Here is a 13,640-nt window from a genome sequence, read left to right on the forward strand (position 1 = left end):
AAGTGATTGTATAACAGAAGTTTCTTCTACAGACAATCAACAAAATTAAATATTGCTTAAGGGGGCAAATAATATTGACCTTAAAATAGGTTTAAACCTGCTTTTATTCTAGCCGAAATAAAACAAATAAGCCTTTCTCCAGAAGAAAAAATATTATAGGAAATACTGTGAAAAATTCCTGAATCTGTTAAACATCATTTAGGAAATATTTATAAAAAACATTCACAGGAAAGCGAATCATTTTTGACTTCGACTGTGATCATTTTGAATAATCATGATTACAATTATGACTAAAATAATCGGGATTATGATTTTTCCCCCATAATCGAGCAGCCCTAGTGTTTCATATGGAGTTATTAATCATTCTTACTGTTCAATGAACACAAACTGTCATAAATACAATTAAAGAAACGAAGGTTCGCAACCTCTTAATGGGGGTGAACTATCCCTTTAATATAAACAAAACCTTCACTAACTTCATATCTTTGATAAAATTATTAAATTCTTCAAGGGAAATAAGTTCAGTACTACAATCAGATATTGATATGTATAAAACAGGAGCTTGATGACAAGAACTCATCCCTGAGTAAATAAAAAAGCAAGTATGGTAAACTGCAGGGAAATCTTTATTTAAATTATTTGAAGTTGTATCCATATTATTGTTCAAAACAAATGTTTGGTCACTGGTTTGTGTGTGCTAATGTATGAAAAAGAGGGCCAAACCATTTGTAAACCAGTATAGAAGAAGATCAGTGAGGTCCTTATGGAAATCCAAGCAGAGGTCATCAAATAACTGTCCGTGTTGGGAGAAGGAAGTTCAGAAACGACACAAGTAACCAAACGCTAGCTGATGTGTCCGATTTAACTGTGTGTTTATTCAGGGCTTTCTGCCTTTTTTGCGAAGGGACTGTCCTTCCCCAGAGAATGCGATGAAGTTACTGACCGTTTCATCCTGGAGACACACAAAGACAATGTTGTAAAACACCAGGAATTACTGAATCACTCTGCAGAAAGATAAACAAGAGCATTTTTTATTTCCATATTCATAAGATATTAGGGGTATAACGGCTCATGGTTGATCTGTGATTCATACGGATCACAACCCACAGTTCTGAAAGCACATGACCTGTGGATTCATACTTTTTTTTTTTTTTTTTACAGGTAGATCCTAAATCCTAAATTTGTAACAATCGCAGAGAAACCGCCTCTCATGTCATTCAAACCACGTGTATGAAAGCATTTAGGCTTTCCTATAAAATATGATGATGACAGAAGAAGTTGTAATGGGTTATTTGGGATGCGGTGGGTTTCTTAGGTTATTAAAGGTGTTTTCTGTCACTACATGTTTAGCCTACATTAATGCATTCAGTGTAATTCAGCTGCACAATTAATCAATATAAGATCTGGATCTCAACACCCATGCAACAAATTATAAACGATGGTGATTTGCATGTTTATTAATCCTTCGAATCGCTGCATTCAAATCTGTGTTTGACACATGCGAAAATCAAGAAAGAGATTCAGTCTTTAGTCTTTTGAGTTAGTTAAGAAGTTACAAACAGTCAAATAACACAGAAGTACTGGGAGAACAGTTTATAGTTTAGATAAAACCACGGATGTTTATGGTAAAGATTAAAATCACCGTCATATGCATTTAATTTGACACTCAAAAATGAAAGTTGTAGGAAGCAATTGTTATTTAACCACCAGCCATCAAAAATATGCCACTGAATAACTCTTCAAAAATGACACATCTAGCAATGAAAGTTTTATGAGTGAATAACTGAGTCATTTACTGAAAATGAGACTAAAATAAACATGGGTTGTACCAAATATAATGTTAGATTTCTACATTTAACATTATCAGGAACAGTAGAAGTAACAGTGCTGAACATTTTACAACTTATTTTTACTCAGCTGATTATTTCTGCATTTTATTTTTAATAAAATTACAGCTTCTAAGTTCTGTTCGGTAAAACCAAAAGTGTCTTGCAGTGCTGTATTTGTATAAATGGAAAGCAAATTACATTAGTCTCCTCCCCTTTTTGGCTGATCTGAAAAATGGTCCGATCCGTTACTAAAAAGATCAGTGATCAGAACTGTGAGATTTGTGATGTGTTAGACCACTATAAGACTTAATATACTTCAGTAATATAATAGTAAAGACATTCTCAATATCAGTGTGAGTTGCATTTTAATAAGGATAACCTTCATTGGAAAATCTGACATTGGGATATATAGTTTTTCTATCATATTATTGCAATTTCAGCAGAGGACTTACCTTAAAGCTCTTAAGAACTTACTTAAAGAATTCACCATTTTAGATTGACTGGGGTGATCTACATACAATATAATAAACAAACTACAAGCATAAATAAATACATTAGAGCAAACATAAATGAATTAGTCCTGGGCAAAGACTACTCACATCTGAAACAAAAGTCTGTTTTGACATAATATTTGTGTACTGTGTATATTTATGTATATAATAATACACACATGCATGCATATATTTTGAGAAAATGTTTATTTATATTTAGATGATATGTATACGATACAAATTATATGTGAATTGAAATATCTATATAACAAAACATTTTGTGTAGAGTTGTTTTATGTACAGTATGTGTGTGTGTGTGTGTGTGTGTATATATCACATACACATAAATATATATAATTCACTATATTATGTCAAAACTACCTTTTATTTTGGATGCCAGCACTAATATGAAATACACCGTGGTTTGTTAAACAGTATTTAGGCGAAGAAATGTAATCAGATGTAAAATAACACTATATAATCATCATCATTCATATTAATCTGGGGTTGCCACTGCGGAATGAATCACCAACTTATCCAGCATATGTTTTACACAGCGGATGCCCTTCCAGCTGCAACCCATCACTGGTAAACACCCATACATACTTATTCACACACACACTCATACACTATAGTCAATTTAGTTTATTCAATTCCCCTATAGCGCATGTGTTTGAACTGTGAGGGAAACCGGAGCACCCGGAGGAATCCCAGGAGAACATGCAAACTCCACACAGAAGTGCCAACTGACCCAGCCGAGGCTCAAACCAGCGATCTTCTTGCTGTGAGGTGACAGCACTACCCACTGCGCCACCCTTAATCTTCATCATATGTAATTTAATACAATTATTCTGTGTTAAATCTACAAACGTAATCATTTCTTGTGCCTAAATGGTATAGTTAAAAACATGTGCACTCTATTATAGGTAAACAAAATAGTTGACTATAATTCTGACTCAACATTGCTTCTTAATTTATAAGTTGCTTTAGACAAAAGTATTTGACTAACTATAAAAGCACATCCTGCACTGTGACTATTGTGGATGCAAACATTGCAATTTTGATGCTGAAAATATATATTGTTCAGCAGCCCTACAAGATCATTTGATTGAAAAATTTATTTGTGTAAAGAACATTTCGTTTAAATAATTTCAGCGGTTTAATAAATTCAGCGGTTTAATTTTAAATCACACTCTAAAACTGTGAAAAATCGCTTAATCAACTAAGTTAGTTTAACTTAATTTTCTTGAAAAAAAGTTACTTTGACTTAATTAAAAAGAGTTATGGTAACTCAAACTGATTATATTGAGCAGGACTCAAACCGAATGAGTTATGAATAATTACATTCTGTTTTCGTGGGTTGACTCTTATGCTAAAATCAATACCAAACCATTTGACTGTACAGTGCATCTGGAAAGTATTCATAGCGCTTCACTTTTTCCACATTTGTTTGTTACAGCCTTATTCCAAAATGGATTAAATTCATTTTATTTCCTCAAAATTCTGCACACAATCCCCCATAATGACAAGGTGAAAAAAGAGTTTTTGAAATTGTTGCAAATTTATAAAAAATAAAAACCCTGAAAAATGACATGTACATCAGTATTCACAGCCTTTGCTCAATACTTTGTTGATGCACCTTTGGCAGCAATTACAGCCTCAAGTCTTTTTGAATATGATGCCACAAGCTTGGCACACCTGTCTTTGGGAATGTTTGCCCATTCCTCTTTGCAGTACCTCTCAAGCTCTATCAGATTGGATGGGAAGCGACGGTGTACAGACATTTTCAGATCTCTCCAGAGATGTTCAATAGGATTTATGTATGGGTTCTGGCTGGGCCCTCAAAGACATTCACAGAGTTGTTGTGAAGCCACTCTATTGATATTTTGGCGGTTTGCTTTGGGTCATTGTCCTGCTGGAAGAGGAACCGTTAACCCCAGGTCAAGAGCACTCAGAAGCAGGTTTTCATTCAGGATGTCTCTGTACATTGCTGCATTTATCTTTCCCTAAATCCTGACTAGTCTTCCAGTTCCCCACAGCATGATGCTGCCACCACCATGCTTCACTGTAGGGATGGTATTAGCCTGGTGATGAGCGGTGCCTGGTTTTCTCCAAATGTAACGCCTGGCATTCACTCCAAAGTGTTCAATTTTAGTCTCATCAGACCAGAGAATTTAGTTTCTTATGGTCTGAGAGTCCTTTAGATGCTTTTTGGCAAACTCCAGGCGGAGATCGGCTCCCGTCTGGTCACTCTACCATACAGGCCTGATTGGTGGATTGCTGCACAGATGGTTGTCCTTCTGTAAGGTTCTTCTCTCTCCACAGAAGAACGCTCGAGCTCAGACAGAGTGACCATCAGGTTATTAATCAGCTCCTTGACTATGGCCTTTCTCCCCCGATCACTCAGCTTAGATGGCTGGCCAGCTCTAGGAAGAGTCCTGGTGGTTCCAAACATCTTCCACTTACGGATGATGGAGGCCACTGTGCTCATTGGAACTTTCAGAGCAGCAGAAATGTTTCTGTAACCTTCCCCAGCCTTGTGCCTCGAGACAATCCTGTCTCTGAGGTCTACAGACAATTCCTTTGTCTTCATGCTTGGTTTGTGCTTTGCACTGTTAACCCTGGGACCTTATATAGACAGGTGTATACCTTTTCAAATCATGTCCAATCAACTAAATTTACCACAGGTGAACTCCAATGAAGCTGCAGAAACATCTCAAGTATGATCAGTGGAAACAGAATGTACCTGAGCTCAATTTAGAGTTTCATGGCAAAGGCTGTAAATATTGATGTACATGTGATTTTTCAGCTTTTTATTTTGAATAAATTTGCCACAATTTCAACAAATCTTTTGTCACATTGTCATTATAAGGTATTGTGTGCAGAATTTTGAGGAAATAAATGAATTTAATCAATTTTGGAATAAGGCTGTAACATAAAAAATGTGGAAAAAGTGAAGCGCTATGGATACTTTCCAGATGCACTGCATTTGATATATATATATATATATATATATATATATATATATATATATATATATACACGTTTACAGTACTCAAACCATTTGGTTTCAAAACTTAAATGGTTTGAGTTAACTTATCGGGTTTTACATTGCACTCACCAAGTCTGTTTTGCGGGGCTGTTGTCTGGCGTTACGGATGAAGGTGATCCTCCCAATTTTGAACTCATAGTTAGGAATTCCTCTGTATGAAGTAAACAAAAATGAAATTATTAATCTTAAACTTTAGCTTATTCTGAATGAGAAGCAGTCATCAGCTTAGACTGACGTACCGTTTGATATCACTGGGATCGAGGGGTGCTGGACTGGGCTCAATGCCTTTCTTCTTCCCGTCTAGACGATTCCCAGATCCTGTAAAGGCCTGTGGAGAAAAACAAAACAGAAAGACAACAATATTAGGGAGCGAACAAGCCTTAATAACAGTTTATTAAGATAAAATCCGAGATGGCAGAAGTGATTTACTCTGAAACCGAGGTCCATGTCATAGTTACTAGGATCCGTTTCTTCTTCCTACATCAGAATGACAAACATAAGCATCCAGAACAACACATGGAAATAATAGTACTGAGATATGTGACCCAAGAGCACAAAACCATCATGTCTTATGTATGTTGAATGGACATATTTTGCGAAATAGCCAAAAAGCACAGAGTTAAAATGATCGATTTTTATTAGTTGCCAAAAATCATTAGATTATTAAGTAAAGATCATCTTTTATGAAGAAATTGTTTAAATATATCAAAACCTAATTTTTGATTAGTATTATGTATTGCTAAAAACTTAATTTGGACAACTTTACACATTTAGATTGTTTTAACCCTCAGGTTCCAGATTTTCCAAAAGTTGTATCCCAGTCAAATATTGACCTAACAAACCATAGATAAATGCAAAGCTTATTTATTCAGCTCTCAAATGATGCATCTCAAAAAATTGGCCCTAATGTCTGCTTTTGTCGTCCAGGGTCATACAGTATATATTGTGATGAAACATATTGCTTCTTGACATACTGCTGGTTCTTCTGGATGCTGCATGTGTCTCTCTGGTTCTTTGTAACCAAGAGGAGCATCAAAGTCCACCTGATAGACAAAAATAGAGAAATACACAGGTACAGTAAGAAGCTCACTGATTCACAAGTGTTTTCTGTTTATTTAAGGTTGTGAATTGCATTATGGGATGTTGATCTCTGCTCTGTCGACTTTTGATGATGAAAATTCAACTCTACAGTTTAACATAGTGACATTTTAGTAGTTTAAGAAAATATAATTTACAACAACCCAGACAATATATCACTTTATACTTATAAACATGTTCAAAGTCACTTTTTCTAAACTTTTTTCAAGGTTAAAAGTTGTTGGAAGAAAGATCAAGGACCCATAATGCAATTCAAAAGCATACATAAACGGAAAAATAAAAACATGAATCACAAAATACAGAAAACTGCTAATTTACCGATGTTTTTACAGTGTAGCTTTCAAAAAAACTGTTTTTCTGGTCTCTTATACTCACCAATGTTGCCTTTATTTAATTATAAATATATTATTAATAAAAAAGTAATATTGTTAAATCATATTCTGTGTGCAAATGTTTTAAAATGTAATTAATTCATGTGATGCAAAGCTGAATTTTATGTCTTGTGAATCTTCATTCAAATTTTCTCAATTTTTTATTAGTCTCAATGTACAGTTATGCTGCTTCATTTTTTTTGTCGAAACAATATTTTTTCCAGTATTCTTTGATAAATACAAAGTTCAAAAGAACAGAGTTTATTTTAAAGAAATCCTTTGTATCATAAAATGTATTTACTTTCACTTTTGACCAAATGAATGCATGCTTGCTAAAAAGATTTGATATTTAATTCTTAAAAGGTCCCATGAAATTAAGCATTTTTTCGATGTTAGTATCAGTATTACTCATTTTAGGATATCTATACTACCGGACAAAAGTCTTGTCGGCTATCCAAGTTTTAGGAACAACAAATAATAACTTGACTTCTAGTTGATCATTTGGTACCAGAAGTGGCTTATATGAAAGGCAATTACGCTTATTACCAAAATAAAATGATCATGCCTTGATTCTTAACTATTTAATTAGGACAGTAAGGTCTGACTTTGCTTAGACAAAAGTCTTGTCACATAACAGAAATAATGTCCAGTATAGAATATAAAGTCATGCTGCAGTGGAAACAGAATGAATATTGCATTAAATAAGCATTCCTACATTCATATCGCACTCGATGATGGACACAGCCTTGTCTGGTTTTGTCTCCATGACACGCAACTCATAGATCTGGAAGACAAGTATATCTGGTTAGCACATCATGGTTTTTATTAAATTGATCATTATACTGAATATCAGACATAAAAAAATAATCACCTTTTCATTATAATTGATGGCGATCACATCTCCTGTAGTCAAACAGGCAAAATTCCTCAAAGCATTCTCTAATCTAAAAGAAAATAAAACGCTTTCAGTCTAAAATTTTAGCTGTAGTGATTAAAAAAACTAATAAAAAATATATATTTATATACATTTGAAGACAAAATGATTAGCCCTCTTATGATTTTTTTTTTCAAATATTTGCCAAGTGTGGTTTAATGTTTTTCAACACATTTTTCAACATTATTTTTATGAATTAACTCATTTCTTTAGTCTTTGCTGTGAAGACTGTACATAATATTTTATTAGTTATTTTGCAATATACTAGTATGCAGCTTAAAGAGCCCCTATTATGGGTTTTTGAAAATTACCTTCCATGAGTGAATGAAAACATCCAGCTGAGGTTTAAATCTGAAAGTGCACCTTGTTTAAATTTATAGAGGTTTTTAATAACGTTTGCCTGTTGGTATCGACGTAGACACAAAACAAATGCCAAAAATGAAGCGCCGGATCTGGTAAAAGGTGAACGCGCCTTTACCTTTAAACACTAGCAAAGTGTGTGGGACTGATCATGACTGAAGATGAGTGAACATTAATGAGTGAACGTTCTGGTGATTCATGCAATAACCTACCCAGCAATGGAGGATTCGTTGGCCGTTTGTTAAAGGAAGGATCAGAAAAGACTTTTGATGTATGGCAGTGGTTCTCAAACTTTTAAACCCGCGACCCCCATTGTAAGATCGTCAAGAACTCGCGACCCCCCACTACCAAAGCATATACAAACAATAAAAATAGCTTTTTTTTAAGCTGTTCACAATATTTTAACTATATTTACTATAGATTACAGGGCTCGAAATTAACATTTTTGCTTGGTAACACTGGTGCTTCTAACTTTAAAAATGTAGGTGCACCAGCCAAAATTTAGTGGCTCCCACCAATTATCGCACTGTTACTACAAGTTTTATAAACAGATTTATTGCATTTGAAATCAACACTAATCAAAACTAACAAGCAAAAAAATAAATATGCATGCGTGAGGAAAATATGTCTTAATGAAATCCCGTTATCACAAGAAAAGACATTTTGACCAAAAGATACACGGACGGATATCCCAAAAGATATCCCACAGACTTTACAGTGAATGCTAGTTATTTTCATAGCAGACTTGAAGCCAATGGAGGTCTTTTATCCACTCTTCAATAAGTATAGCTGGTGGATTAACATTCAGCACATGATCAGTAATCAGATGTGCCAATATTTGTAGCTTTAGGTGTTTCTAAGACAAAATCTGTCAGTGTTGTTTTCATTCTCTCGTCTTCAGCGCTTTACATTTTCGCGGTTGTAGCTCCTGTCATCTGAAGACAGGAGGCGTTGACTGGGTGATTGACAGCTGATTTTAACCAATCATTCGTGTTCAGTTCTTAGAGCAGTGGGCCAATAAGAAGAGCGCGAAGGCGGGGCAAGCGTTGAAGGCTTTGTTTACTGCGGCAAGTTGACATGACAACAGTTTTAAACTGTTCCTGAGCGCTGCGTTCCAAGTACAAAGATGCATTCTGCCCGAATGTGTCCTAAATACTTTATGAATCAGTAATATCTTTTTAAAAATCTGAAAATATTAGCTTTCACTTGTAATACTGAAAAATATTTATTATAATCACTGAAAATTACACAATTTTTAAATAACTCTCGCGACCCCTTGAAATTATTCTGCGACCCCCGCAGGGGTCGCGACCCCCAGTTTGGGAACCACTGATGTATGGGACTTTGTCAGTACACAGTTCATGGACCAGTTTCTACCTCCATTTCACAAGCGTAAGTAAGTGCGATTAAAATGGTTGTCTCCTTGTTTTCTGTAGCTTGCAAAATTTGTATTGAATTCTGTTTTGTTACTTGCAATCCCTCCACGTGGCTAATATTGTATCTGGTTAACTCTTAATACTGACATATCGCATTTACAGCTACATTGCAAACGCAACGCATGCTGCTTTCTTTGCGGATTTAAATGCACTTGTCAGCTTGCGATCCTCTGCCATTTGTCATAGGTATGGCCACCATCAGCTGTTCCTACACACATGCATGCGGTGGTCAAGATACAAAATAGTTGAATTTTTTACACTGTGTGGATTAATCCTGAATGTGTGTTGCTGTTTTTACCTATGGTTAAGAATAGAGTAATATGCTGGTGTTAAACTGCATTGCTTTAATGCACTCGTGCACTGGGCTCACACATACACTCTGCACTTTGACTACTTCAACGATGTTGATAAGCTGTGGTGGGCATTTCTCTTCGTCTCGTGCTGAACCCAGCCGACCAATCGCAACAGACTATGTCATCAGACCAATCAGGGCAGATTAGCATCATGCTAAGGATGGGTTTGGGAACAAATGAATCACTGAACGAATCATATGGGAGTCGCTGGGATAATTAGGTAAAAATAAATGCATATTAAAGGACAATGAAAGTGTTTTTTGACCTTGCATGCATATCAGCCTGTTGTTGGAGACCCCCTAAAACCAAAATATGACCTTTTATAATGCATAATAGAGGCTCTTTAAAGTGCAATTTAGGTTAATTAAGCAATAAATTGTACGACAGTAGTTTGTTTTGTAATCTTTTTTGTTTGTCTCAAAACTAAAACTAAAAGAAATAAGATTTTTGCCCAAAGAAAAATATAATAGGAAATTAAACATCATTAAACATCACTTGGGGAAAAATAATTAATTTTACAGGCTAATAATTTTGTCTTTAACTCTATCTGTGTGTTTTACGAGCATACACAGCTTTAGGATTTGTGATATCCAGGAAGTCTGGACTCTGTGGCTGGAATTTGGAGTATGTGGCAACCATGAGATTGACACTTTCCACTTGCACCAAACCGCCCTCTTCCAACAACAGGTTCTGCATCATCTGGAAACAGAATAAAATAAGATGCACATTGAATCCTGAAAAATAAGTGGGATTTTTTTGGTTTTGTTTACACACCAGGTCATTTCTGATTTAAGCAAACATTCACTATTAACCTCAGATAAAAGAACTTGGAAGCATTGCTTTATACAGTACACTGATGTGCCTCATATTCACTTATAATATGCAACTTTGGCCTTCTTTTTCTGTTCAGTTGTTGTAAAACAAAGTTGTGGATTAAGGTTAATTTTTTCAAAATGTCACCTGTTTCTATGGGCTCTGTGTTTTTAATTCATTTTAAAATGTGTTGTTAATGTATTAATCATTACAGGCTGTTTTGTTATTGTTGTAATGATTTTAATTAATAAGCAAATTAGCGAGCAAATTAACCTAGGATTTAATTTAATTGGATTGAATTTAGGAATGTACATTGTGAAACATTAGTGAATGAATACGTAACATTAATCATTAACCTGTAAATAATTAGCAGTGTGAAAGATGAAGCGAGATTACGATTACTTGGCGTTAACTAAACCCAAATGCATCAAAAGCAGGATCCGGTAACAGTGTGTATAGTTTATACCCAGTGTGGGAGGTAACAGAAGCCTTCATCTGCCACAAACTCCAGAACACCACAGTGCGTCATCCTGTCCGAATTCTTGTTGGTGAGTTTGAACAGCATGGGGTATGTGATGTTCAGTCTGCCTAAAAACACAAGCCACATATGAAATCAATACACAGGACATGACAATAGTGGATGTTTTTTACCTTTATTTCAATGCATGTCACTTACTCAGCTGGTCCAGAGCAGACGGGGGCATAATAACTGCAAATACAACATGCATTAGTTCAGTGAAACATGGGGTTTATGAAACAAAACTATTATAGAGAGTTATGGGTCATCACATACTCTTTCCTCCTTTCTCAACGTCTGAGCGGTCGTTGGGTCCCGCCAGCATGGAGACTGAATAACAGCGGTACTGCGTGGAGAAACGGTTCTGGAAAACTCGGCCCACATGGGGCTCAAACATGTTGAAGGAGAACTGATGAGGACGAAAATGGACATTAATAACAATCAAAACACAAACGTGAATCACTTCAAATGTATACATACAGTCAGAATTATAAGCCCTCCTGCTAAATTTGAATTGTTTTACATTTTTCCCCAAGTTTTCTAAACATAATAGTTTTAATAACTAATTTCCAATAACTGATTTATTTTATCTTTGCCATGATGACAGTAAATAATATTTGACTAGATATTTTTCACAATACTAGATATATTCAGCTTAAATTTAAAGGGTTAACTAGGTTAATTAGGCAAGTTAGGGTATTTAGGGAAGTCATTGTATAGCAATGGTTGGCTTTGTAGCCAGTTGAAAAAAAATATTGCTTAGGAGGGCTAATAATATTAACCTTAAAATGGTAAAAACCGCTTTCATTCTACCCAAAATAAAACAAATAAGAGTTTCTCCAAAAGAAATATATTGTTGGAAATACTGAAAACATTTCCTTCCTCCATTAAACATCACTTGAGAAATATTTGAAATATAAATATTGTACAGGAGGGCTAATAATTTTGCCCTCAACTATATATATATATATAGGTCAAAATAAGGAATATATGCATCAAATTAAATGTATTTATTTATTTATTTGACATGAACATCACAATTACACTGGACAACAAGTTTTGCTAATTTGCTCAAACTTGCTAATTCTCAACACCTGTCCACGGAAGACTTAAAAAAATTGACAAAATGGAACTTTATAATTCTTTATAATTATATTATTATATATTATTATAATTATATATGTTAATAATTATTATAATTAAATTATCTTTATTCTTTACTTTATAATTACATTATAATTCTTTACAGAAAATTACTGGAGCAAAAGCAAAGGCGACATGATCCAACAAACTAACAGTAGACTATTTGTGCAAACACTGCTATTTTGTTTTTAACCACTTTTTAAGAACACTACTAAAAATATTTAGATTAGTTTCTGATTTTAAGCTAACAGGTAAGTCATTCCACAGGTTGGCTCACTTTACAGAGAAGACAGATTGACCAAATGAGGTCTTACACTTTGGCACTAGACAGTCACCATTAGCAGTTGCCTGTGTGACTCTGTGAGAGGTTTGATGCCTACTGAAAGGAATGTACAAAGGCTATTTTGTATACATAAAGCATTTTAACTGCATGTCTATCAAGTACCATTTTAGAAAATAGCGTCAAAATATGATTGAAATGACATTCAGTGAAACATAAACTGATGTAAACATGAAATATGCTTATTCTGATTTCTACTTTACTAAAATATATAAAAGAATAAGTCAATATACAATATATTTGTGGCGTTTTAAGTAATTAAAACGTCTTGAGGTAACACGAAGCCTTTTAATGTCTATAGTCTAAATATGTCAGACTAGATTTAATAAACAAATAACTAAGAGTAACTTTAATTTCTTTAGTTCTACTATTATTGTTTTAATTGCTGGATTACAACAAAAATCGATTTGGAATAAACTTTCTTACATTTCAATAGCACAAACAATTTGATGATTTCTGCCACAGTGACAGTGCAGCTTTCCACTGCTTTTTAGCTTAGCATTAGCTAGCCTGTTTTGACTGTAGCAAACAATGGAAGACCGAATGCTGAAATGCAAATGTAAAGGTAGTTTAAAATTGATTACTCACCATGTTAGTTGTTTATCTGCCTGACAGCAGAAATACAGCAATGAGTCGAGTAATACTGATGATGACAACTCAATAACAAACAGTAGTTTTATTTTCAGTGGGAAGTGCGCTGCAGGCAGGATGTGACGCAACAAAACAACAAAGCATTATCCAATCGCGTCTCTTTTTCAAGCTGCGGCTTCTTCATGCTTTTTACGTGTACACTATTATAAATCTTTCTGAATCAGAATCAGAATCACTATTATAAATTTGTATTGTATCTTTAAAATATTACCGTTTAGCTTTATATTATCGTTGTACTTTTACTATATTCCA

At 34.5% G+C, this 13,640-nt stretch overlaps 1 protein-coding gene across 1 annotated transcript; it reads right to left on the reverse strand.

Annotated features, from left to right (window-relative positions):
• Positions 1–608: 608 nt before the first annotated feature.
• On the reverse strand, positions 609–13,452 carry ufd1l (ubiquitin recognition factor in ER associated degradation 1). Its single transcript, XM_056464119.1, has 12 exons — positions 13,326–13,452; positions 11,531–11,663; positions 11,414–11,446; positions 11,204–11,325; positions 10,493–10,623; positions 7,713–7,785; positions 7,557–7,625; positions 6,347–6,415; positions 5,802–5,849; positions 5,612–5,700; positions 5,442–5,523; positions 609–952 (listed from the first exon to the last, which is right to left on the reverse strand). The coding sequence occupies exons 1-12, from the start codon at positions 13,326–13,328 to the stop codon at positions 878–880; spliced, it is 927 nt and encodes a 308-aa protein (XP_056320094.1). The 5' UTR covers positions 13,329–13,452; the 3' UTR covers positions 609–877.
• Positions 13,453–13,640: the final 188 nt, after the last annotated feature.

The sequence above is a fragment of the Danio aesculapii genome, chromosome 8 (assembly GCF_903798145.1).
Source record: "Danio aesculapii chromosome 8, fDanAes4.1, whole genome shotgun sequence".
NCBI classification, from domain to species: Eukaryota; Metazoa; Chordata; class Actinopteri; order Cypriniformes; family Danionidae; genus Danio; species Danio aesculapii.